Here is a 22,371-nt window from a genome sequence, read left to right on the forward strand (position 1 = left end):
TTACAATTTAATAGACGGGATAATAGAGCCCTATAGTGAGAAGAGAGATGGACTAGCCTTCAGAAGATTTTTAAAAAGTAGGCCTACATGTCTGGGAATTTCTTGACACCCCGCCTCTTTCATGACCCGCCTCTTTCATGAATAAGTAATTTGAGGTCCCATTCATTGGCTGTTTCTGTCATCCGGCTCCGAGTTTTTCCTCAGCAGGCGGCCCGCTTCAGCACCCCAAATGAAGAGGGAGGCATTTGTTCCCTTCCACTTTTTTTGTTGAAACATTTTCCTGCAATCTGTGCGTAAGTGGGTGTGTCAAATGTAGTGTAGGATAGTGCTTGGGTAGCCTACGCACTCTGAAAATAGGAAAAGTTCATCATGAGTTTAGTCTGAAATCTACCGCGTACTACCAGGATGGCTGTCTGGACACGAGCGGACAAAAATGGTCAATTAGATCTTTTGCTCCGGGACCGCTGGATTCGGGTAGCGGCCGAATTGACCCGCGAGACTTTCACATTAACGGCCGAAACAGAGATAAGCGGACACGGGAACAACTTGGATTACACCAATTCAGCGGGCCTGCGGAATGGAACGTCTAACGGAAACGACCCGGGTTTAGCGTCGGGAAATTCGAACCGTGGTCAAACCTCAAACCAAGAACTACATCCGAACCATGGTGCGCTAGGACGAAGCGGTAGCCCAGCGCGCGGGGGCATCAACCGGGGTCACTACGACGGTTTTAATAGCCCCAGCCCTGGCAAGTATAATCGTGATAACGGTACGAACTCTGATTTTGGCAGCCCGGGGTCCAGTTACGGTAGTCCTGGATCTAGCTTCAGTTCCAGGCATGGCGAAACTTCCATCAATTTAGAATCCGGCGCATCAGAAGCTGTGCGTAAAGTTAGAGTTGTAAAACAAGAGTCTGGCGGGTTGGGGATCAGTATCAAGGGGGGTCGGGAAAACCGAATGCCCATCCTCATATCCAAGATCTTCCCCGGACTTGCAGCTGATCAGAGTCGAGCTCTTCGGGTCGGCGACGCGATCCTGTCAGTCAATGGAAATGACCTCAGGGAGGCTACGCATGATCTAGCGGTGCAGGCTCTAAAAAAGGCCGGGAAAGAGGTTACGCTTGAGGGTAAGTTTCCAAACGCAATAGCGGGGATTTGAGAAGGCCAGTCAGTCTGACAGCAGCCTTCAGTAGTAGCCAAAACAATGTTCGATTTATAGCCAAATGCGACTTAATTCTGCCTTTTTCTTAGAAGATGCAGCCTAGGCCTAGGATGCAGCTGTGGGCAGAATAATGCATCAGGAAATAGACACATAGAAATACCTAAAATAAGATAATGAGCAGCCAGTTAGATGAACTGATTGATGACCAGGCTACTTTTTCATTTATTTTCAACGTAGCCAGAATTCAGGCCATGGTTTTAGGCTACAATGTTTACTTTCTAACACATTGCCAGACCACAGCGCATAGGCTACAATGTAACAAGTTCACACTCCACAACCATTGATGGGATTTTATAGGGGGCGGTGTCAACTGACTCAACGTAGCCTATCTTTAGGTCTATTGTAAACACGAAAGTATTGCACTGTGATTACAAAATTAGCTATATTGTATTTGTGGCAGTGGATTGTTTTAGATAGGTCATTGTATGCTAAAGCAGTGAATCATCACGTTTGTGTGCTCATATATTGATTTTAAGAGCACTTCAGTGTAAAGCCCAGGGTTTGGAAACAACTGGTCAAGGGCTGAAATGCACTGTGTGGTGGTTAATGGTTTGCAAATTAACTCAGCATGAATACTGAATAAGGTTGGATGTAGTTAGTGTGATGCAGTTTGTGTCATTTAGCAAGTCAAATGAGTTCTCACTATGACCCCAAAAATAAAGTCGTATTTTCTGCTTCTCGTCTGAAATAGGCCTAATAGTCCGAAATAAGTTTGTGTAATCTCTGTCTCTCCATTGCGGAAAACCTGTGATTTTGTTTAAGGAATGTGCCAGTTGCCTGTCACTGTTTGTTAGAATGACAGGGAGTGAGTTGTGGTGTTTGTAAATGGACCACAATTCCAATCTGTCTGCATTCTCCTCATCCTCTGAAGGTCAGAATGAGGTTTCAATTTCCAGACCAATATGTAATGTACACAGTACATAAACGCTAGACATTACAGCAATTAGTGACTTCACATTCCTCAACCAGCTTGTTTCCAAGGTCTGTGTAGAACTCTTACACAGGTCTGGATGTTGTGTTTCTAACTAATACGATATCTGCTTTATTTTGCCGTTCATAATAAACATGAGCTCACTGTAATGGACATTGACTAGCGCCATTCAGTTAGTACATTGCCTCATGGCTGTCTTGTTTAGTTTGTCTTCTCGTTGGTGGATAGCGGAGGAGGCCATTGTCTGGTTAAAAGGAAGAATAAGAACACTACAAAGAGACAAAGACTGTATTCATAAAATGGGGACAGGCCCGATTAGAGACAGTTATTTTCTTTTGTTCACAAGCCAAAACTTACTGACCAATGACCATTGAACATTTCACTTGATTCTGCAATGCGTCATAAAAGCCACCACATATGAAGTATGTGATTAATATCAGTGGGAAAGCACATTTGCTCTCCAGTCTCTGTCTCATCGTTTTTTCAAGTTGTCTGTGTCTGTAAACAGAGATGGATATCCACATAAATATCTGACCATAACCTACCTAAGACATTTGTTTGTGTGATTCACTGCATGGACAGTGTAGCAGCATGTGTACTTTCTATAATGTTTTTTTTATCCACCTACTGGATATATACAATGCTTCTGCCAACTGCCATGCCATCCTTTTGTGATCCAGGTCAGGGAGAAAAGAGGCGAGGAAGGGGATAGGTGTGTGTGTGTTTGAATGGGAGCAGCAGAGGGAGCTTTTTTGAATGGGGGGCAGGTGTGTATATTTGAGGGGAGCAGAGGGAGCCTCTCCAGAGCCTTCTACAACCCCCCCCCCCCCCCCCCCTCATCTGGGGAGTCTGACACACTGTTCTCATTAAAGGCCTGGCAGCACACAGTCTGTGGCAGGGGGAGGGGGAGAGAATAGAGGGTGAAGCTGGACAAACCACAGGGGGATTTTGGTCAAAAGAAAAACATTGGTAAGGGTCTGTGGTGTAACCGATCACTTAAAGCCATACCCGGGTGAAGGCTACAAGAAGAAGACAGAAAATGTATGCCTGATCAACCCATGGGGGATTGAACCTCAACTCCTTCAGCCAAATATAAGTTGGAGTCAGACAGATTCCCTTGGCTTTTCTCCGCTTCCTCCTCTCTGTCTCATTCCTCTGCATTGCTGTGGGCATAGAGGTATGGAGGGAGAGAGACGAACTAGCTCCAGCTATGTGTGATGGCACCTCTATGCACCTCTTCTCATCTCTCTCAATCTCTCACTATTCTTTTATTTTATTCTTTCATTCTTTCTTTCGTTCTTACATGCACACAACACACGCACACCACACACACACACACACACACACACACACACACTGTCCTCTGTGTACTGCCCTAATTAAAATCTGAACTGGAGCTGAGTGACAATGCTGACAGTTATAATGAGATCTTTAAACAGCACCAGAGAGGGACAGTGAGAGCAGTTTCTGGAACCAACTATCTGACTCAGAACTTTTCACAAAGTTTTAACTCCATGTTGGGTGTGGGACACACTTTCTCCTTGTTCAGTTCAACAGGCTACTCTGCCATAAAACACCAACTAGCCCAAACATCCTCCTTGTTCCACTGCAGTCTGAACTTACTCAAGCAGAGAGTGTTGGCAGATGGAGATGTAGTGTTAAATCTCAAATTCTCCAATATGTATCTTCCCTCTGAATGCAAGCCAGTGTCATAACGTCTTTGTCACCTATAGCTCAACGCATCATTGCTAAAGAATATCCATACAGATACCAGAGCTACAGTACAGTGGGGACGTAGGAATGCCACACACAGACAGAACCTGTATTTAAATATACCATGATATTGATAACCACATTGGAACACTGCAGTGGTGTTGTGACTGGAAGAAGTCTTGACTGAGCATAATTACGTTAACTTGATTCGGCATTTATTACTCCTCACTAAAACATGTGGCGGTGTGTATTGGGCATATGCCACTATAGCAGTGAGTGTAATCTTTATTTTGCTTCATCAGGATTCGCTGTGTGACTGTAGCAGGCTCTGTCCATCTTGATTTCTTTCTGGGTTGGGTTTGGGTAGGGGTTTCCTCATGCTCTAGCTCATGTCTAGAGGTCCAGCCGCTTCGTGAAACACATACATACACACATACGGTACATATACACACCAAAAGACTTGCAGAAATATTCACTGACACGGTTAGTAAGAGCAGTGTAGTTAGCAGGGTCTTGGAAATGGGTTCCAATCCTTGACCTCGTGCCTCACCACTACCTCCCTCTTTCCGTCAAATTACACACAAACACACACAGTCCACCCTTATTCATACTATATGTTTGGGCCAATTACTTTCACAACCCTAGTCCTCTCCTACATGCAACAATGACCTCATCCTTTCAGCTCCTCATATCGAGTTTCTCAGTCAGAGCAGAGCGACTCAGAGGACTAACATACACCAGTAGAGAAGAGAGAGAGAAAGAGGAGAAGTGGAATAGGCCGCAGGACCAAATTTGGAAAGTGAATTCATGATTTCAGTCAAAGCCATTCTTCTCCAAGCAGCCGACCTGCCAAGCACACAACTACTCTGCCAACTCTCCTACTCAGAACAACTCCACAAGAGACTAATACATCCTTATAAGACATGTATTACTCTTTAATTGAGCGTTGCAACTTTTCAACCACAGTCTGAAACATGATCAATCGTGTGTTGCGTTTAGACACACTTTTGTACAACTTGAGGTCTATGCATAATTAATCACTAATGTTCTTTATTTTGTGTCTTTCTGCATTTCTGTAGTTAAATATATCAGAGAGGTTTCCCCACTGTTTAAGAAGCCCTCCTTAGTGGCAGACCTGCCGTGGGATGGGGTGCGTCCTCAGTCCCCCAACTTCAGTGGCAGTGAGGACTCTGGGTCCCCCAAACACAGTGGGGCCAAGGACAGGAAGGTCATCCTCCTCAAAATGTGCTTTATCAGCAGGAACTTGACCATGCCTGACCTGGAGAACAGGTAAGACCTGCATTGTGTGCGTGCAATTGAAATGTGGCATAAGAGGGAAAATAGGAAACATAATGAGAATGTTGGTTTGGTATGTTTTAGTAAGATAATGATGAGGACTGTTGACTCCCAAAGGCTCTTGGAGCTGCACTCCCCTGATGGCCAGCACACGGTAGTGATGCGCTGTAAGGATGGCCCCAGCGCCCACTCCTGGTTTACAGCCATCCACACCAACATTGCTGCCCTGCTGCCCCAGACTCTGGCCCACATCAACTCCTATCTGGGCTCCAGCACCACTGGGTCACACCCCCAACTCAAACACATCAGCTGGCTGGCAGAACAGGTACTGCACTCATATAGGCCTTTAGAATAAATTACACAAACACACTAAATATTGAGCAAAATAATCCAATTGAAGTACTGTATGCTGCTGTCAAATACACTTGTGTACAGATTCACACATACAGCATTGTGTAATGTTGTTCAGCCTTGTATAATAGTGCATGTGTACTGTGAAAAGTTTTATAAATGGGTCACTGTGTTTGTTCTGAACTTTCAGTTGTGATATTCTGTAGTCTTTTAAATGTACTGTCTTATATGTTGTCCGAATCAGAATTGATTTAAAGTGCAGTTTACATGTGTCACAAGTCACAGCACACGCTACACATAATTAAAAAGAACACTAGAGACAACACAATTGAAGAAAGGTCAACAATGGGGGGGAAAGAGAAACAGCTGAACAAAATGAATATAGCAAATAGTCCACAGGGCATAGCAGCATGGGAGCAATAGCCCACAGAGCATAGCGGCATGGGAGCAATAGCCCACAGAGCATAGCAGCATGGGAGCAATAGCCCACAGAGCATAGCAGCATGGGAGCAATAGCCCACAGAGCATAGCTGCATGGGAGCAATAGCCCACAGAGCATAGCTGCATGGGAGCAATAGCCCACAGAGCATAGCTGCATGGGAGCAATAGCCCACAGGGCATAGCAGCATGGGAGCAATAGCCCACAGAGCATAGCAGCATGGGAGCAATAGCCCACAGAGCATAGCTGCATGGGAGCAATAGCCCACAGAGCATAGCAGCATGGGAGCAATAGCCCACAGAGCATAGCTGCATGGGAGCAATAGCCCACAGAGCATAGCTGCATGGGAGCAATAGCCCACAGAGCATAGCTGCATGGGAGCAATAGCCCACAGAGCATAGCTGCATGGGAGTAATAGCCCACAGAGCATAGCTGCATGGGAGCAATAGCCCACAGAGCATAGCTGCATGGGAGCAATAGCCCACAGAGCATAGCAGCATGGGAGCAATAGCTCACAGAGCATAGCCGCATGGGAGCAATAGCCCATAGAGCATAGCAGCATGGGAGCAATAGCCCACAGAGCATGGGAGCAATAGCCCACAGAGCATAGCATCATGGGAGCAATAGTCCACAGGGCATAGCTGCATGGGAGCAATAGCCCACAGAGCATAGCTGCATGGGAGCAATAGCCCACAGAGCATAGCTGCATGGGAGCAATAGCCCACAGAGCATAGCAGCATGGGAGCAATAGCCCACAGAGCATAGCTGCATGGGAGCAATAGCCCACAGAGCATAGCTGCATGGGAGCAATAGCCCACAGGGCATAGCTGCATGGGAGCAATAGCCCACAGGGCATAGCTGCATGGGAGCATTAGCCCACAGAGCATAGCTGCATGGGAGCAATAGCCCACAGAGCATAGCAGCATGGGAGCAATAGCCCACAGAGCATAGCTGCATGGGAGCAATAGCCCACAGAGCATAGCTGCATGGGAGCAATAGCTCACAGGGCATAGCTGCATGGGAGCAATAGCCCACAGGGCATAGCTGCATGGGAGCAATAGCCCACAGAGCATAGCTGCATGGGAGCAATAGCCCACAGGCCATAGCTGCATGGGAGCAATAGCCCACAGGGCATAGCTGCATGGGAGCAATAGCCCACAGGGCATAGCTGCATGGGAGCAATAGCCCACAGAGCATAGCTGCATGGGAGCAATAGCCCACAGAGCATAGCAGCATGGGAGCAATAGCCCACAGAGCATAGCTGCATGGGAGCAATATCCCACAGAGCATAGCTGCATGGGAGCAATAGCCCACAGAGCATAGCAGCATGGGAGCAATAGCCCACAGAGCATAGCTGCATGGGAGCAATAGCCCACAGAGCATAGCTGCATGGGAGCAATAACACACAGAGCATAGCTGCATGGGAGCAATAGCCCACAGGGCATAGCTGCATGGGAGCAATAGCCCACAGGGCATAGCTGCATGGGAGCAATAGCCCACAGGGCATAGCTGCATGGGAGCAATAGCCCACAGAGCATAGCTGCATGGGAGCAATAGCCCACCGGGCATAGCTGCATGGGAGCAATAGCCCACAGGGCATAGCTGCATGGGAGCAATAGCCCACAGGGCATAGCTGCATGGGAGCAATAGCCCACAGGGCATAGCTGCATGGGAGCAATAGCCCACAGGGCATAGCAGCATGGGAGCAATAGCCCACAGGGCATAGCAGCATGGGAGCAATAGCCCACAGGGCATAGCAGCATGGGAGCAATAGCCCACAGGGCATAGCAGCATGGGAGCAATAATCCAGAGATCATTGCAGCATAGGAGCAATAATCCACAGAGCATAGGAGCAATAATCCACAGAGCATGGGAGAAATAGTCCACAGGGCATAGCAGCATAGGAAAAATAGTCCACAGGGCATAGCAGCATGGGAGCAATAGTCCACAGGGCATAGCAGCATGGGAGCAATAGTCCACAGGGCATAGCAGCATGGGAGCAGTGGTTCACAGGGCATAGCAGCATAAGAGCAATGGTTCACAGGGCATAGCAGCAAGGGAGCAATGGTTCACAGGGCATAGCTGCGTGGGAGCAATGGTTCACAGGGCATAGCAGCGTGGGAGCAATAGTCCACAGGGCATAGCAGCATGGGAGCAATGGTTCACAGGGCATAGCTGCGTGGGAGCAATGTTCCACAGGGCATAGCTGCGTGGGAGCAATGGTCCACAGGGCATAGCTGCATTGGAGCAATAGTCCACAGGGCATAGCTGCATGGGATCAATAGTCCACAGGGCATAGCTGCATGGGAGCAATGGTCCACAGGGCATAGCTGCATGGGAGCAGTAGTCCACAGGGCATAGCCGCATGGGAGCAATAGTCCACAGGGCATAGCTGCATGGGAGCAATAGTCCACAGGGCATAGCTGCATGGGAGCAATAGTCCACAGGGCATAGCTGCATGGGAGCAATAGTCCACATGGCATAGCTGCATGGGAGCAATAGCCCACAGGGCATAGCTGCATGGGAGCAATAGTCCACAGGGCATAGCTGCATGGGAGCAATAGTCCACAGGGCATAGCTGCATGGGAGCAATGGTCCACAAAGTGGGTAGCGGTGTAGTGTCAGTACACCATGTTAAATGTATAGATACTGTCTGTGTGTGTTTTTTGTTGGCCATGTTGGGGGTTGACAGGAAGCACTTTGAGACAGAACCGAAGGAAGGTGCCGTTGCGTTAACTTTCCTCTGGGCCCACCTAGCATGACACCCACACAACTACACAATCAGACGTGGAACTTCTCATCAGAAATTACATAAGCACTTTGCACTTTGACACACTTCTCTCATGCTGTCTCTCTTTCTTTATGGTGTAGGTCCAGCTGGATGGTGGGCGGCACCAGTTCCGACCAATCGTCATGGCACTGACAGAGAAAGATATCCTGCTGTTTGAATCAGTGCCATGGAACCGCGAAGCCTGGTCCACACCCATGCTCACACACCCACTACTTGCCACAAGGTAGGACAACAAGTTTGCCAGCCAGAATTAGAATGTAGGTTGTATTTCTCTTTGTCTGTCTGTCTCTATCTCTTTCTCTCTCTCTCTGCCATTTTCACTCTGCGATGTGTTGGCATTTTGTTATCATAACTTGAATCACTGTAAGCTCTTTAAAAATCACTTGTGGGAGGAGCAAACAGTGAGTTGATATAACCTTGTGGTTTGTTCCTGTTTCTCTGTAGACTGGTGCACTCTGGCAGTGCCCGCAGTTCCCCGGCACAGGGGGCAGACCTGGTGTTTGCCACTCGGACGGGTACAGGGCGGGGCATCGAGTCCCATGTGTTCCGGGTGGAGACACACTGGGACCTGTCCTCGTGGACCCGGGCCTTGGTGCAGGGGGCGCATGCTGCCGCAGAACTCATTAAGGAGGTCTCCATTGGTGAGTGTGTGTGTCTGTCTGTATGTCTAATGTTGGTTTGTCTAACTATCTGCATATATTATTGAGTTAGGCTTTGAAATCACATGATTCACTTCTCACAGTGATACAGGAAGTGGTGACTGAAAAAAGTGAATGTACCAAAAACACCAGTGGGGGAAAAAAAGTTGTAAAGGAAGAAGCATAGTCAGTTGGGGGAATGTTTCCACTCAATAGAGAACAATAGTTGGCTGCTAGTATGTGCTGGAAATGTTCAGTCTTTTCCTTCCCTATTCCACTGCAACACAAACATGTTCATAAACTCTTTCACACAGGCACATACTGTTCCAATTACACACACACCCACACACGTTTACTTTGTGCAGTACTGTTCTCACACTTCCCTCCCTCTGTACCTCAGGTTGCATGCTGAACAGGCAGGACGTTCGCCTCATACTGCACTATGAGAAGGGCTTCACTGTGACCCGGGAGCCAGGAGAGACTGCAGGGGGTGCTGTGCTCTTCAGATACCCCTTCGAGAAGCTCAAGATGTCTGCAGATGACGGGATCCGCAACCTCTATCTGGACTTTGGGGGTCCAGAGGGTGAAATGGTAAACTACATCACTGTTAGAGTGTAATGGTCTAAAAGTCCATTGACTGTATTGATTAATGTACTGTTTGTATTTTTTATCTTGTCTCTTTCTTTCAGGTGTTTGACCTGCACTCTGGCCCCAAGCCCATGGTGTTTGTTCTTCATTCCTTCCTGTCTGCCAAACTGACTCGTCTGGGCCTGCTGACGTGAAATGGGAAGAGGCTGAAGTCGGGAACATATCCATAAATATTCTTATTTTTACTATGTATCATTCAACACAGCCTTCCAATGTACTTTTGGCAATTTTTTATGTATGTACTCTGTTCTTGTCAGGCAAATGAGTGATTTTGTGATGAACAGAGTATGAGTTTGTTCATATGAGCATGTGTCAATTGGGTTTCCAAGTTGATGACTGCGTGTGAATGGCCTAGAGCATACTGCCAGAATGAATGGGTTTATACTTTTGCATTTCTGTTGGCTTTATAGAGTGCCTGTTACCCAAAAACTGATTATCTAGCACATTATCCAAAATGACTGTTATAATCAGTATTGCCAACTGTGCCTTGTTACATGTAGTCATAAATGCTATTTTTAGTGTGTGTAAAAGTATTTTTTATTTTCAAAAGGTAATAGGTTTTAAAGCAAAGTAAGCTTTCAACAACATGCACAGCAATAGTATTATTCTTATATTGTTAACATGCTATTTCCAGACTGTTTTTCAGTTAATTATTTTGTATGTATATCCTATGTTTAGCATGACTTGACTATGAAAATGTGATGCTGTTTTTGAGCATTTGCAAAAGCATGGCGTAGCGCCAGTGACCCCTGTCACCTGCCTCAAAGTCAACCTGCCCTCCAGTAGGCTAGTCACACTGCCAAACCATTGTCCTATGCTGCCTGAGAACACCACTTCCCTTTATCATTCCCTTCTGCATTAGCCCTAAGCCAATGCTTTCTATTAAAGCTCATGAGGTCATACCTAAGCTTCTCTGCCTTTTTCTGACCTCATATTTTTCTGTGATTCCTGAGGAAGTGTTGCATACATACCATGTAAACATAATATTTACTGTCAATAGGCATCCACAGTAAAGTCACTGAGCTACAAGCTGTCTGCTAAGTGTTCTGGGGAATGTTTCCATCCAGTACATAATTAAAATAAGCGAAATATATACCTATAAAGAATGTTCAAAGATGTTCATTCAGCACTATGATATCTGAGAAAACACAATTTCAGCTGTAATATGGTACCTCATCATGTCCATTTAGTGAAAGAAAGCTTTGGATGTGTTTACTAGCACAAATGGGATGCTATTCTTTTATTTTGTTTTATCCCTGTATAAGCTTATCATCTTGCTGTATGTGACCTCTTGAGTCCTACATATGTCAAAGCTCTTTTTCAGACCCTGCTCTACCACGTGATCACCCTAACAGCTTGTCTCAGTATGTAAGCGGATACTGTAAGTGGGGCCTAGTGGATGCTGCCAATTGTATGACTGAACTCTATCCCAATTCAGTCTCTGTAGGCCTACTTCTAATAATGGACATTTTTATCAATACCTGAACTGTTCAATTTCTAGCTTGATCGCCACCTTAATTTACCCATGAATGTATCTTAATTAGCATTTCACATTGTCAAACTGTCATATCTTTCTCTTTTGGTTGTTAGTTTTGAGCTATATACTGTTATTGCAAAGAAAAGCTTATTTTTTTGAGAAAGGGTTTTTAACCAAAGTTACATGTGGCAGCTTGCGTTCCACACAATCATTTAGCAGAGAAAGCACAGGAGAAACCCTGCTGCTGCAAACCTGTTATATGCAAAGTATTTTAGACTTCCAAGCCTGTATTAAGATGTAATGTAATAATCTAAAATGTAAATATCTATAAGAATTAAACATGTTAATGTCCAACTGTAACAAATGGATTTGATGTCTGTCATTGCAATGGAAAGAAAGCTGGTTCAGAACAGCATAATAAAAAAAAATGGATTTCGCAATAACGTGCCACTCCTCTTTAAAAAAAAGAATAATAATCTGACTCGGTGATCATCCTGTCCGCTAGGCGTCAGTACTTCTGTTTTTCTTCTCTTTCAAGAGTGACGCAGACGCTGCATGAACGTCTGTAGTTACCACTAGCTACGGTTGTTGCTGTTGCCTGGGCAGTGGCTGTCAAATATAGGCTAGCGAAGCTACCTTTGTCATGATTTTGTAGCAACCCCTCTCCTGAAAATATAGCAACCATATTTTGAAAGATACCTTGAATTAGCATCAGAGACGCTGGGCGAAGAGAAAAAGAGTGAGATGAAATGACAACGTCAACATTACAGGTAGCAAAACATTAGCTAGTTAACGTTCGCTACGTTACTTGCTAACTTGTGTCAACAAAATCTAGCTAACGTTATCACCATTAGTTTACTAGCTACACTATTATACATTCTGCATAATAGTTACCAGTTAACTTGTTATTGAACTGAATACTGTAGCTACAACAATAACACCACATTTTCCACTGTTGGTAGTTTGACCATTGGCACGAATAACTATTACGAGGAATGTCTTGCAAACAAATAGTTTGCTTGTCAAGTCTAGTGAGTACTAGTAGTTATTAGTCTGTAAATGTCATATAATCTGTTACAGTTTATGGATTCCAACCTTAAAGGTAAATCTACAGTTTATTTGTTTGGTTTGACCCATGGTCTGAACCTGGACTCCCCTGTTTCATGTATATGGTTCATCCCTTCCTCTCTTCCCTCACACAGAAAGCGATAGATCTTGTGACCAAAGCCACAGAGGAGGACAAGAACAAGAACTATGAGGAAGCCTTGCGCCTTTACCAGCATGCAGTGGAGTACTTCCTGCATGCTATCAAGTGTGAGTGTGAAATGTAATATTTTTCTGTCCACAGTCCAATTTGTTTAAGTATTCAGAGTAGAAATTAGGTTGTTGTTTTTGAAGGCAAAAAGTAATGTGTTTTGATCTCTTCTTCCAGATGAGGCACACAGTGACAAGGCAAAGGAGAGCATACGTGGGAAGTGTATGCAGTACCTAGACCGGGCCGAGAAACTCAAAGATTTCTTGAAAAACAAAGAAAAAGCAGGGAAGAAGCCTGTCAAGGAAGCACAGAGTAATGATAAGTATGTTGTCACACATCTGTTCACACAGACACTGTCCTACATTAACACAAGCATACCTAGGAAATAACAATTTGCCAAACAGACAATATGAAGGAAAAAGGAAACCGCACACTGCTCTTGATAGTATCACTGATCTTTAATAAACTTACGCATCGGCCTCACGGCCTTCGTCAGAGCTTTTGTGAGTTTTTTTTAAATTAGCACCCTTATGTAGACATAGACCCACCCACATCCGTTCCACACATCGAATGGGGTTGAGTCGAGAGAAATCAAATAAGTGCCACATAGTCACCGGCACCAAATAGTTTTTCACATTACACATTCCTTTTAGGAGTGACAGTGACAGCGAGGGTGAAAACCCAGAGAGAAAGAAACTGCAGGAGCAACTGATGGGTGAGTGTGTGTTTGTCTCCTCTTTCACACACCAGCTGTCTAAACTGTGTCTGATGTTCATGAGGGAAATTAACTTTGATGCTAAACTGATCCATGTCATGGTACAGGTGCCATTGTGATGGAAAAGCCCAATGTCCGGTGGAACGATGTAGCTGGGCTAGAGGGAGCTAAGGAGGCCCTGAAGGAAGCTGTAATCCTGCCCATTAAATTCCCTCACCTCTTCACAGGTTAGACTGCCTTTTTTCCCCTCACATATATACTCTCTTTCTCACCATCTTCTGCATGGACATGTCACCATAATGATAATACTGTATGTGTATTCTGTCTATTTGTTCATTATGCTTGAATGTATCTCTGGTTGCAGGCAAACGCACTCCATGGAGAGGGATTCTTCTCTTTGGACCCCCTGGGACGGGAAAGTCTTACCTGGCCAAAGCAGTAGCCACAGAAGCCAACAACTCCACCTTCTTTTCTGTGTCATCATCAGACCTCATGTCCAAGTGGCTTGGAGAGAGTGAGAAGTGAGACATAATTTCTTATTTGTAATTCTACTGTTCATGTAAATCCTCCAAAATCTCACTGATACTCATGTGCCAAATCTAATTTTATTTCTCACATGCGCTGAAAACAACCTTACTGTGAAATGCTTACTTACAAGCCCTTAACCAACAATGCAGTTTTAAGAAAATATTTACTAAATAAACTAGAGTTAAAAAAACGCACTCCATATCAATAATCGGGCTATATACAGTGGCTACCTGTATCGAATCAATGATTGAAGTAATTTGTACATGTAGGTCGGGGTAAAGTGACTATGCATAGATAAACAGCGAGTAGTAGCGGTGTCAAAACAAAGGGGGGGGGGGGGTTAATGCAAATAGTCCGGATGGCCATTTGAATACTTGTTAAGCAGTCTTATGGCTTGTGGGTAGAAGCTGTTAAGGAGCCTTTTGAACCTAGACTTGGAGCTCAAACGGTAGCAGAGAGAACAGTCTATGACTTGGGTGTTTGGAGTCTTGACAATTTTTTGGACCATCCTCTGACATGCCTAGTATATAGGTCCTGGATGGCTGGAAGCTTAGGCCCAGTGATGTACTGAGCTGTACGCAGTACCCTCTGTAGCGCCTTATGGTCAGATGCATAGCAGTTGCCATACCAGGCAGTGATGCAACCGGTCAGGATGCTCTCGATTGTGCAGTTGTAAAACCTTTTGAGGATCTGGGAACCCATGCCAAATCTTTTCAGTCTCCTGAGGGGGAAAGGGCATTGTAGTGCCCTCTTCATGATTGTCTTGGTGTGTTTGGACCATGATAGTTTGTTGGTGATGTGGGCACCAAGGACCTTGAAACTCTCAAACTGCTCCACTACAGCCCTTTTTATGTGAATGGGGGCCTGTTCGGCCCTCCTTTTCCTGTAGTCCACGATCAACTCCTTTGTCATACTCACGTTGAGTGAGAGGTTGTTGTCCTGACACCACACTGCCAGGTCTCTGACATCCTCCCTATAGTCTGTGTCGTCGTTGATCAGGCCTACCACTGTTGTGTCGTCAGCAAACTTAATGATGGTGTTGGATTCATGCTTGGCCAACAGTACAGGAGGGGACTCGACACACACCCCTGATGGGACCTTGTATTGAGGATCAGCGTGGCAGATGTGTTGTTGCCTACCCTTACCACCTGGGGGCGGCCCGTCAGGAAGTCCAGGATCCAGATGCAGAGGGAGGTGTTTTGTCTCAGGGTCCTTAGCTTAGTGATGAGCTTTGTGGGCACTATGGTGTTGAACGCTGAGCTGTAGCCAATGCAGCTTTCTCACATAGGTGTTCCTTTTGTTCAGGTGGGAATGGGCAGTGTGGAGTGCGATTGAGATTGTGTCCTCTGTGGATCTGTTGGGGCGGTATGGGTCTAGGGTTTCCGGGATGATGGTGTTGGTGTGAGCCATGACCAGCCTTTCAAAGCACTTCATGGCTACAGACGTGAGAGCTACGGAACGGTAGTCATTTAGGCAGGTTACTTTAGTGTTCTTGGGCACAGGGACTATGGTGGTCTGCTTGAAACATGTAGGTATTACAGACTCGGTCAGGGAGAGGTTGAAAATGTCAGTGAAGGTACTTGCCTGTTGGTCCGTGCATGCCTTGAGTACACGTCCTGGTAACCTGTCTGGCTCTGCGGCCTTGTGAATGTTGACCTGTTTAAAGCTCTTGCTCACATCGGCTATGGAGGGAATGATTACACACTCGTCCGGAACAGCTGGCGCTCTCATGCATGCTTCAGTGTTGCTTGCCTCGAAGCGAGCATAAGTATCCTGTTGAATGTTTGTGCCTCTCTTTCTCTCTCTATCCATCAGACTGGTGAAGAACCTGTTTGATCTTGCCCGCCAGCACAAGCCCTCCATCATCTTTATTGACGAGGTGGACTCGCTCTGTGGCTCCAGGAATGAGAATGAGAGTGAGGCAGCCCGGCGGATTAAGACCGAGTTCCTGGTACAGATGCAAGGTGAGAATTTAGTCTACAGTCTATACCCACTCCCCACTTTCTGCCAAGGCAGCTTTAAGACTTAAGTCCTCTTTGATGGGGTGTTTGTTGGATCTGAACTTAAAAGTCTACTGCATCAGTTGACTTGACCTTTCCGATTCAATGCTTAACATGTTCTATATAAGCAACAGGCTTACATAGTCTTCATTCCTACTCTCTGATGGCAGGTGTGGGCAACAACAACGATGGAATCCTCACCCTTGGGGCCACTAACATTCCCTGGGTTCTGGATGCTGCCATCCGTAGAAGGTCAGTGATCAATAAGGGGGCAGGTTGGGATGGGATATACAGTATGTTTGTTGTTTAACAGATTCACAAAAGTAATGATAAAGCCTGAGTATTTGTTTATACTGTCTGTACCTATTAATGTAGATTCCATTGAGTGGAAGACCAGTCCTGGAGAACAGTAGATAAGCACCCAAAATGGGAAATGTTTTGTGTTGTATTGTTCAAGCAAAAATGATTTCCTAATGGATACAATAGTCATCGTCAAGCATTCTCATGAGAATTATGTCACTGTCAGGTTTGAGAAGCGTATCTACATCCCTCTCCCAGAGGAGCCCGCCAGGTCACAGATGTTCCGGCTGCACCTGGGCAACACACCCCACAGCCTGAGTGACGCAGACCTTCGTCAGCTCGCCAAAAAGACAGAAGGCTACTCCGGGGCTGACATCAGCGTCATTGTGCGAGATGCCCTCATGCAGCCTGTCAGGAAAGTGCAGTCAGCCACACACTTCAAAAAGGTAATTTATACCCATGATGTTCCCTCTAATTTTTTCCTTGCTGACCAAATTTCGGGTCTGAATTTGTGAAAATTCTGTGCAACTTCCAGCATGCATTTACTGTGAACACTGAGGCTGAACCTGCTTTAAATCAAATCAAATCAAATCAAATTTTATTTGTCACATACACATGGTTAGCAGATGTTAAGCATGCTACTTTACATAATGTGTGAACATAGTATAGTATAAAAGTGGCATAAGGATACCGTCGATGATTGAGTATATACGTATGCGTATGAGATGAATAATGTAGGGTAAGTAACATTTATATAAGGTAGCATTGTTTAAAGTGGCTAGTGATATATTTACATCATTTCCCATCAATTCCCATTATTAAAGTGGCTGGAGTTGAGTCAGTGTCAGTGTGTTCAGTCTCTCGGTCCCAGCTTTGATGCACCTGTACTGACCTCGCCTTCTGGATGATAGCGGGGTGAACAGGCAGTGGCTCGGGTGGTTGATGTCCTTGATGATCTTTATGGCCTTCCTGTGACATCGGGTGGTGTAGGTGTCCTGGAGGGAGATGCGTTGTGCAGACCTCACTACCCTCTGGAGAGCCTTACGGTTGAGGTTACAGCCCGCCAGGATGCTCTCGATTGTGAGTGCTTTTGGTGACAAGCCGTGTTGAAGAGGCGCTGCTGCGCCTTCTTCACGATGCTGTCTGTGTGAGTGGACCAATTCAGTTTGTCTGTGATGTGTATGCCGAGGAACTTAAAACTTGCTACCCTCTCCACTACTGTTCCATCGATGTGGATAGGGGGGTGTTCCCTCTGCTGTTTCCTGAAGTCCACAATCATCTCCTTAGTTTTGTTGACGTTGAGTGTGAGGTTGTTTTCCTGACACCACACTCCGAGGGCCCTCACCTCCTCCCTGTAGGCCGTCTCATCGTTGTTGGTAATCAAGCCTACCACTGTTGTGTCGTCCGCAAACTTGATGATTGAGTTGGAGGCGTGCGTGGCCACGCAGTCGTGGGTGAACAGGGAGTACAGGAGAGGGCTCAGAACGCAACCTTGTGGGGCCCCAGTGTTGAGGATCAGCGGGGAGGAGATGTTGTTGCCTACCCTCACCACCTGGGGGCGGCCCGTCAGGAAGTCCAGTACCCAGTTGCACAGGGCGGGGTCGAGACCCAGGGTCTCGAGCTTGATGACGAGCTTGGAGGGTACTATGGTGTTGAATGCCGAGCTGTAGTCGATGAACAGCATTCTCACATAGGTATTCCTCTTGTCCAGATGGGTTAGGGCAGTGTGCAGTGTGGTTGAGATTGCATCGTCTGTGGACCTATTTGGGCGGTAAGCAAATTGGAGTGGGTCTAGGGTGTTAGTCTCTCAAAGCACTTCATGATGACGGATGTGAGTGCTACGGGGCTTGTCAGTTACCTTAGCTTTCTTGGGAACAGGAACAATGGTGGCCCTCTTGAAGCATGTGGGAACAGCAGACTGGTATAGGGATTGATTGAATATGTCCGTAAACACACCGGCCAGCTGGTCTGCGCATGCTCTGAGGGCGCGGCTGGGGATGCCATCTGGGCCTGCAGCCTTGCGAGGGTTAACACGTTTAAATGTCTTACTCACCTCGGCTGCAGTGAAGGAGAGACCGCATGTTTTCGTTGCAGGCCGTGTCAGTGGCACTGTATTGTCCTCAAAGCGGGCAAAAAAGTTATTTAGTCTGCCTGGGAGCAAGACATCCTGGTCCGTGACTGGGCTGGGTTTCTTCCTGTAGTCCGTGATTGACTGTAGACCCTGCCACATGCCTCTTGTGTCTGAGCCGTTGAATTGAGATTCTACTTTGTCTCTGTACTGGCGCTTAGCTTGTTTGATAGCCTTGCGGAGGGAATAGCTGCACTGTTTGTATTCGGTCATGTTACCAGACACCTTGCCCTGATTAAAAGCAGTGGTTCGCGCTTTCAGTTTCACACGAATGCTGCCATCAATCCACGGTTTCTGGTTAGGGAATGTTTTAATCGTTGCTATGGGAACGACATCTTCAACGCACGTTCTAATGAACTCGCACACCGAATCAGCGTATTCGTCAATGTTGTTATCTGACGCAATACGAAACATCTCCCAGTCCACGTGATGGAAGCAGTCTTGGAGTGTGGAGTCAGCTTGGTCGGACCAGCGTTGGACAGACCTCAGCGTGGGAGCCTCTTGTTTTAGTTTCTGTCTGTAGGCAGGGATCAACAAAATGGAGTCGTGGTCAGCTTTTCCGAAAGGGGGGCGGGGCAGGGCCTTATATGCGTCGCGGAAGTTAGAGTAACAATGGTCCAAGGTCTTTCCTCCCCTGGTTGCGCAATCGATATGCTGATAAAATTTGGGGAGTCTTGTTTTCAGATTAGCCTTGTTAAAGTCCCCAGCTACAATGAATGCAGCCTCCGGATAAATTGTTTCCAGTTTGCAGAGAGTTAAATAAAGTTCGTTCAGAGCCATCGATGTGTCTGCTTGGGGGGGGATATATACGGCTGTGATTATAATCGAAGAGAATTCTCTTGGTAGATAATGCGGTCTACATTTGATTGTGAGGAATTCTAAATCAGGTGAACAGAAGGATTTGAGTTCCTGTATGTTTCTTTCATCCCACCATGTCACGTTAGTCATAAGGCATACGCCCCCGCCCCTCTTTTTACCAGAAAGATGTTTTTTCCTGTCTGCGCGATGCGTGGAGAAACCTGTTGGCTGCACCGCTTCGGATTGCGTCTCTCCAGTGCTTTAAGAATGCTAGTTTTAACCGTGGCCAACTAGGGAGGCTACTGTGACTATGTGCTCATAATGTAGGTCGCGAAAAACATACCTGATGGTGAGTTGATGCTGACAGTAGGCACTAAGATTGAAAGTGGCTAATATTGAGTTGTTAGTTTTAACCGTGGCCAACTAGGCTACTGTGACTATGTGCTCATAATGTAGGTCTACCAGACTGGCACTTGAAAGTGGCTAATATTGAGTTGATTCGATCACAGTAAAGAGAAAGGTTGATAGTGTTAAGAGGGGAAAACTCTAGAAAGTTGAGTGAAGTTCAATCTTGTGCTTCTCTCCATGGGCTGATATTTCTGCGTGGCAGTCCTGGGGAGCTGCGTGGCAGTCCTGGGGAGCTGCGTGGCAGTCCTGGGGAGCTGCGTGGCAGTCCTGGGGAGCTGCGTGGCAGTCCTGGGGAGCTGCGTGGCCACACGCAGATTAGATGAAACATTGCCCATGATATAGTAACTCTATTGTAGTCGACTCTTGTACACTACACTAAAGGTGTTTCTCTTTCTCTGCTATTAAAGAGATTTCAGAATTTGTTTGTTGTGGTACTCTTAGGTGCGAGGGCCATCCCGTGCCAACAGTCAATTGATGGTGGATGACCTTCTGACCCCGTGTTCGCCTGGGGACCCAGCTGCCATAGAATTAACCTGGATGGATGTGCCTAGCGACAAGCTGCTGGAACCCATCGTCTGCATGGTGAGAAACATCCACAACAGACACTCACATTTTGCTTACACATTCAGGCATTACACAATCATATTTGTACAAATACTGAACAATACTAATGCTTTGTCCCTCTGCCCTCCAGTCTGACATGCTGCGGTCACTGTCCACCACGCGTCCGACAGTCAACAGTGAAGACTTGTTCAAGGTCAGGAAGTTCACAGAGGACTTTGGACAGGAGGGCTAAGAGGTCCTGGTCAGCCAGGGGCTTCACTACTCCTTACCCTGTTTCTCCTCTCAAGCCCCATTCATACAACCTCCTGTCAAGTTGTAGCTACAGTACTACCACACTACAAACTTGGATTTGTTCGACTAACCTGCATTGGCAAGAATGATGGAGCATTTAACCTCATACCATTTCCCTCCGATCATACACTATTGCAGTCCTGAAGACTGAGACTATATATTTTTTTGCCATCCTGCACTTTAAGTTGTTAATCATTATGAAGGAAGGGTGAAGAGCTTTTGAACAATTGCATTTAACATAGCTCTTGTCTTGCATGTGTGTAAGTCATAGGCTGCGTTTAAATAGGCAGCCCAATTCTGCTTTTTTTTCACTAATTGGTCTTTTGACTAATCGGATCAGCTCTGAAGATCGGATGTGAATGGTAAAAATACCAATTTGTGGAAAACAATATCAGAATTGGGCTGCCTGTTTCAACTCAGCGTTAATGTATGTCTTGTGTAGGAGCGCTCTGCTTTTAAATTAATTGAGTTGACTGACCATAGCTGCCCCCTCTCCCAGTCCCCACTAGAGCTGCCCCTATTTTACACAGTGTTACTTACGATTATTTATTTTTATCTCGTCAAGATTTGTTGACTGTATGAGTGACTGAGGACACAGCTGATCATTGAGTGGGAGAGGTGTTTACATTTCAGTATTTCTCTGACATGTTATGTGACTGAAGATGGGGACAAGAGCCCTTTTCTATTTCTGGATTTGAGCATTGAAAATAATAGTTCCACGACAGACATGATCATATTGTTAAGTATTGCTATGTCTGTATAGTTGGGGGTGTCGGTTCTGGTCCCAGAGGGGATCTCACTGCAGTTACACATATCCTTGATAACCTGACTTAGTAAATCCAGAATTCAAAAATAAAAGATGTTTGTCATTATTCCATTCCTCCATCAACTTTACATTATCCATGTTATTACAGTTGAAGTCAGAAGTTTACAAACACTGTAGCCAAATACATTTAACTCAGTCAAATACATAAACTCAGTTTTTCACAATTCCTGACATTTAATCCTAGTAAAAATTCTCTATTTTAGGTCAGTTAGGATCACCACTTTATTTTAAGAATGTGAAATGACAGAATAATAGTGATTTATTTCAGCTTTTGTTTCTTTCATCACATTCCTAGTGGGTTAGAGGTTTACATACACTCAATTAGTATTTGGTAGCATTGTCTTAAAATTGTTTAACTTGGGTCAAACGTTTCAGGTAGCCTTCCACAAGCTTCCCACAATAAATTTGGTGAATTTTGGCCCATTTCTCCTGACATTTGCAACCAAGCTTTAACTTCCTGACTGATGTCTTGAGATATTGCTTCAATATATCCAGATAATTTTCATTCCTCATGAAGCTATTTTGTGAAGTGCACCAGTCTCTTCTGCAGCAAAGTGCCGCCTACCCGTGCATCACAGTTGGGATGGTGTTCTTCGGCTTGCAAGCCACCCCCTTTTTCTCCAAACATAACGATGGGCATTACGGCCAAACAGTTCTATTTTTGTTTCATCAGACCAGAGGACTCATTTTACTGTGGCTATAGATACTTCCGTACTGGTTTCCTCCAGCATCTTCACAAGGTCCTTTGCTGTTGTTCTGAGATTGATTTGCACTTTTCGTACCAAAGTACATTCATCTCTAGGAGACAGAACGCATCTCCTTCGTGAGCGGTATGATGGCTGCGTGGGCCCATGGTGTTTATACTTCCGTACTATTGTTTGTACAGATGAACGTGGTACCTTCAGGCGTTTGGAAATTGCTCCCAAGGATGAACCAGACTTGTGGAGGTCTACAATTTGTTTTCTGAGGTCTTGGCTGATTTCTTTTAATTTTCCCATGATGTCAAGCAAAGAGGCACTGAGTTTGAAGGTAGGCCTTGAAATACATCCACAG

At 45.7% G+C, this 22,371-nt stretch overlaps 2 protein-coding genes across 2 annotated transcripts; both read left to right on the forward strand.

The window, feature by feature from the left end:
- Nucleotides 1–180: 180 nt before the first annotated feature.
- Nucleotides 181–11,945, forward strand: LOC139389892 (syntrophin, beta 2). Its single transcript, XM_071136948.1, has 7 exons — nucleotides 181–1,126; nucleotides 4,945–5,155; nucleotides 5,279–5,486; nucleotides 8,823–8,965; nucleotides 9,187–9,383; nucleotides 9,781–9,971; nucleotides 10,070–11,945. The coding sequence occupies exons 1-7, from the start codon at nucleotides 406–408 to the stop codon at nucleotides 10,160–10,162; spliced, it is 1,764 nt and encodes a 587-aa protein (XP_070993049.1). The 5' UTR covers nucleotides 181–405; the 3' UTR covers nucleotides 10,163–11,945.
- A 104-nt stretch (nucleotides 11,946–12,049) lies between these two features.
- On the forward strand, nucleotides 12,050–21,350 carry LOC139389972 (vacuolar protein sorting 4 homolog A). The gene is made up of 11 exons (XM_071137068.1): nucleotides 12,050–12,275; nucleotides 12,708–12,819; nucleotides 12,938–13,082; nucleotides 13,414–13,475; nucleotides 13,583–13,702; nucleotides 13,840–13,996; nucleotides 15,819–15,967; nucleotides 16,174–16,255; nucleotides 16,530–16,749; nucleotides 20,079–20,219; nucleotides 20,332–21,350. The coding sequence occupies exons 1-11, from the start codon at nucleotides 12,255–12,257 to the stop codon at nucleotides 20,431–20,433; spliced, it is 1,311 nt and encodes a 436-aa protein (XP_070993169.1). The 5' UTR covers nucleotides 12,050–12,254; the 3' UTR covers nucleotides 20,434–21,350.
- Nucleotides 21,351–22,371: the final 1,021 nt, after the last annotated feature.

The sequence above is a fragment of the Oncorhynchus clarkii genome, chromosome 1 (genome assembly GCF_045791955.1).
Source record: "Oncorhynchus clarkii lewisi isolate Uvic-CL-2024 chromosome 1, UVic_Ocla_1.0, whole genome shotgun sequence".
Taxonomy (NCBI): domain Eukaryota; kingdom Metazoa; phylum Chordata; class Actinopteri; order Salmoniformes; family Salmonidae; genus Oncorhynchus; species Oncorhynchus clarkii.

Bases quoted from the DNA above. Each gene is read 5' to 3' on its own strand.
- LOC139389892 (XM_071136948.1), top strand. From the start codon at position 406: ATGGCTGTCTGGACACGAGCGGACAAAAATGGTCAATTAGATCTTTTG. The intron at 9,384-9,780 runs GTGAGTGTGTGT...TCTGTACCTCAG, and splicing joins CATTAAGGAGGTCTCCATTG to GTTGCATGCTGAACAGGCAG. The intron at 9,972-10,069 runs GTAAACTACATC...TCTTTCTTTCAG, and splicing joins GGGGTCCAGAGGGTGAAATG to GTGTTTGACCTGCACTCTGG.
- LOC139389972 (XM_071137068.1), top strand. From the start codon at position 12,255: ATGACAACGTCAACATTACAG. The intron at 13,083-13,413 runs GTATGTTGTCAC...CATTCCTTTTAG, and splicing joins GAAGCACAGAGTAATGATAA to GAGTGACAGTGACAGCGAGG. The intron at 16,256-16,529 runs GTCAGTGATCAA...TGTCACTGTCAG, and splicing joins GATGCTGCCATCCGTAGAAG to GTTTGAGAAGCGTATCTACA.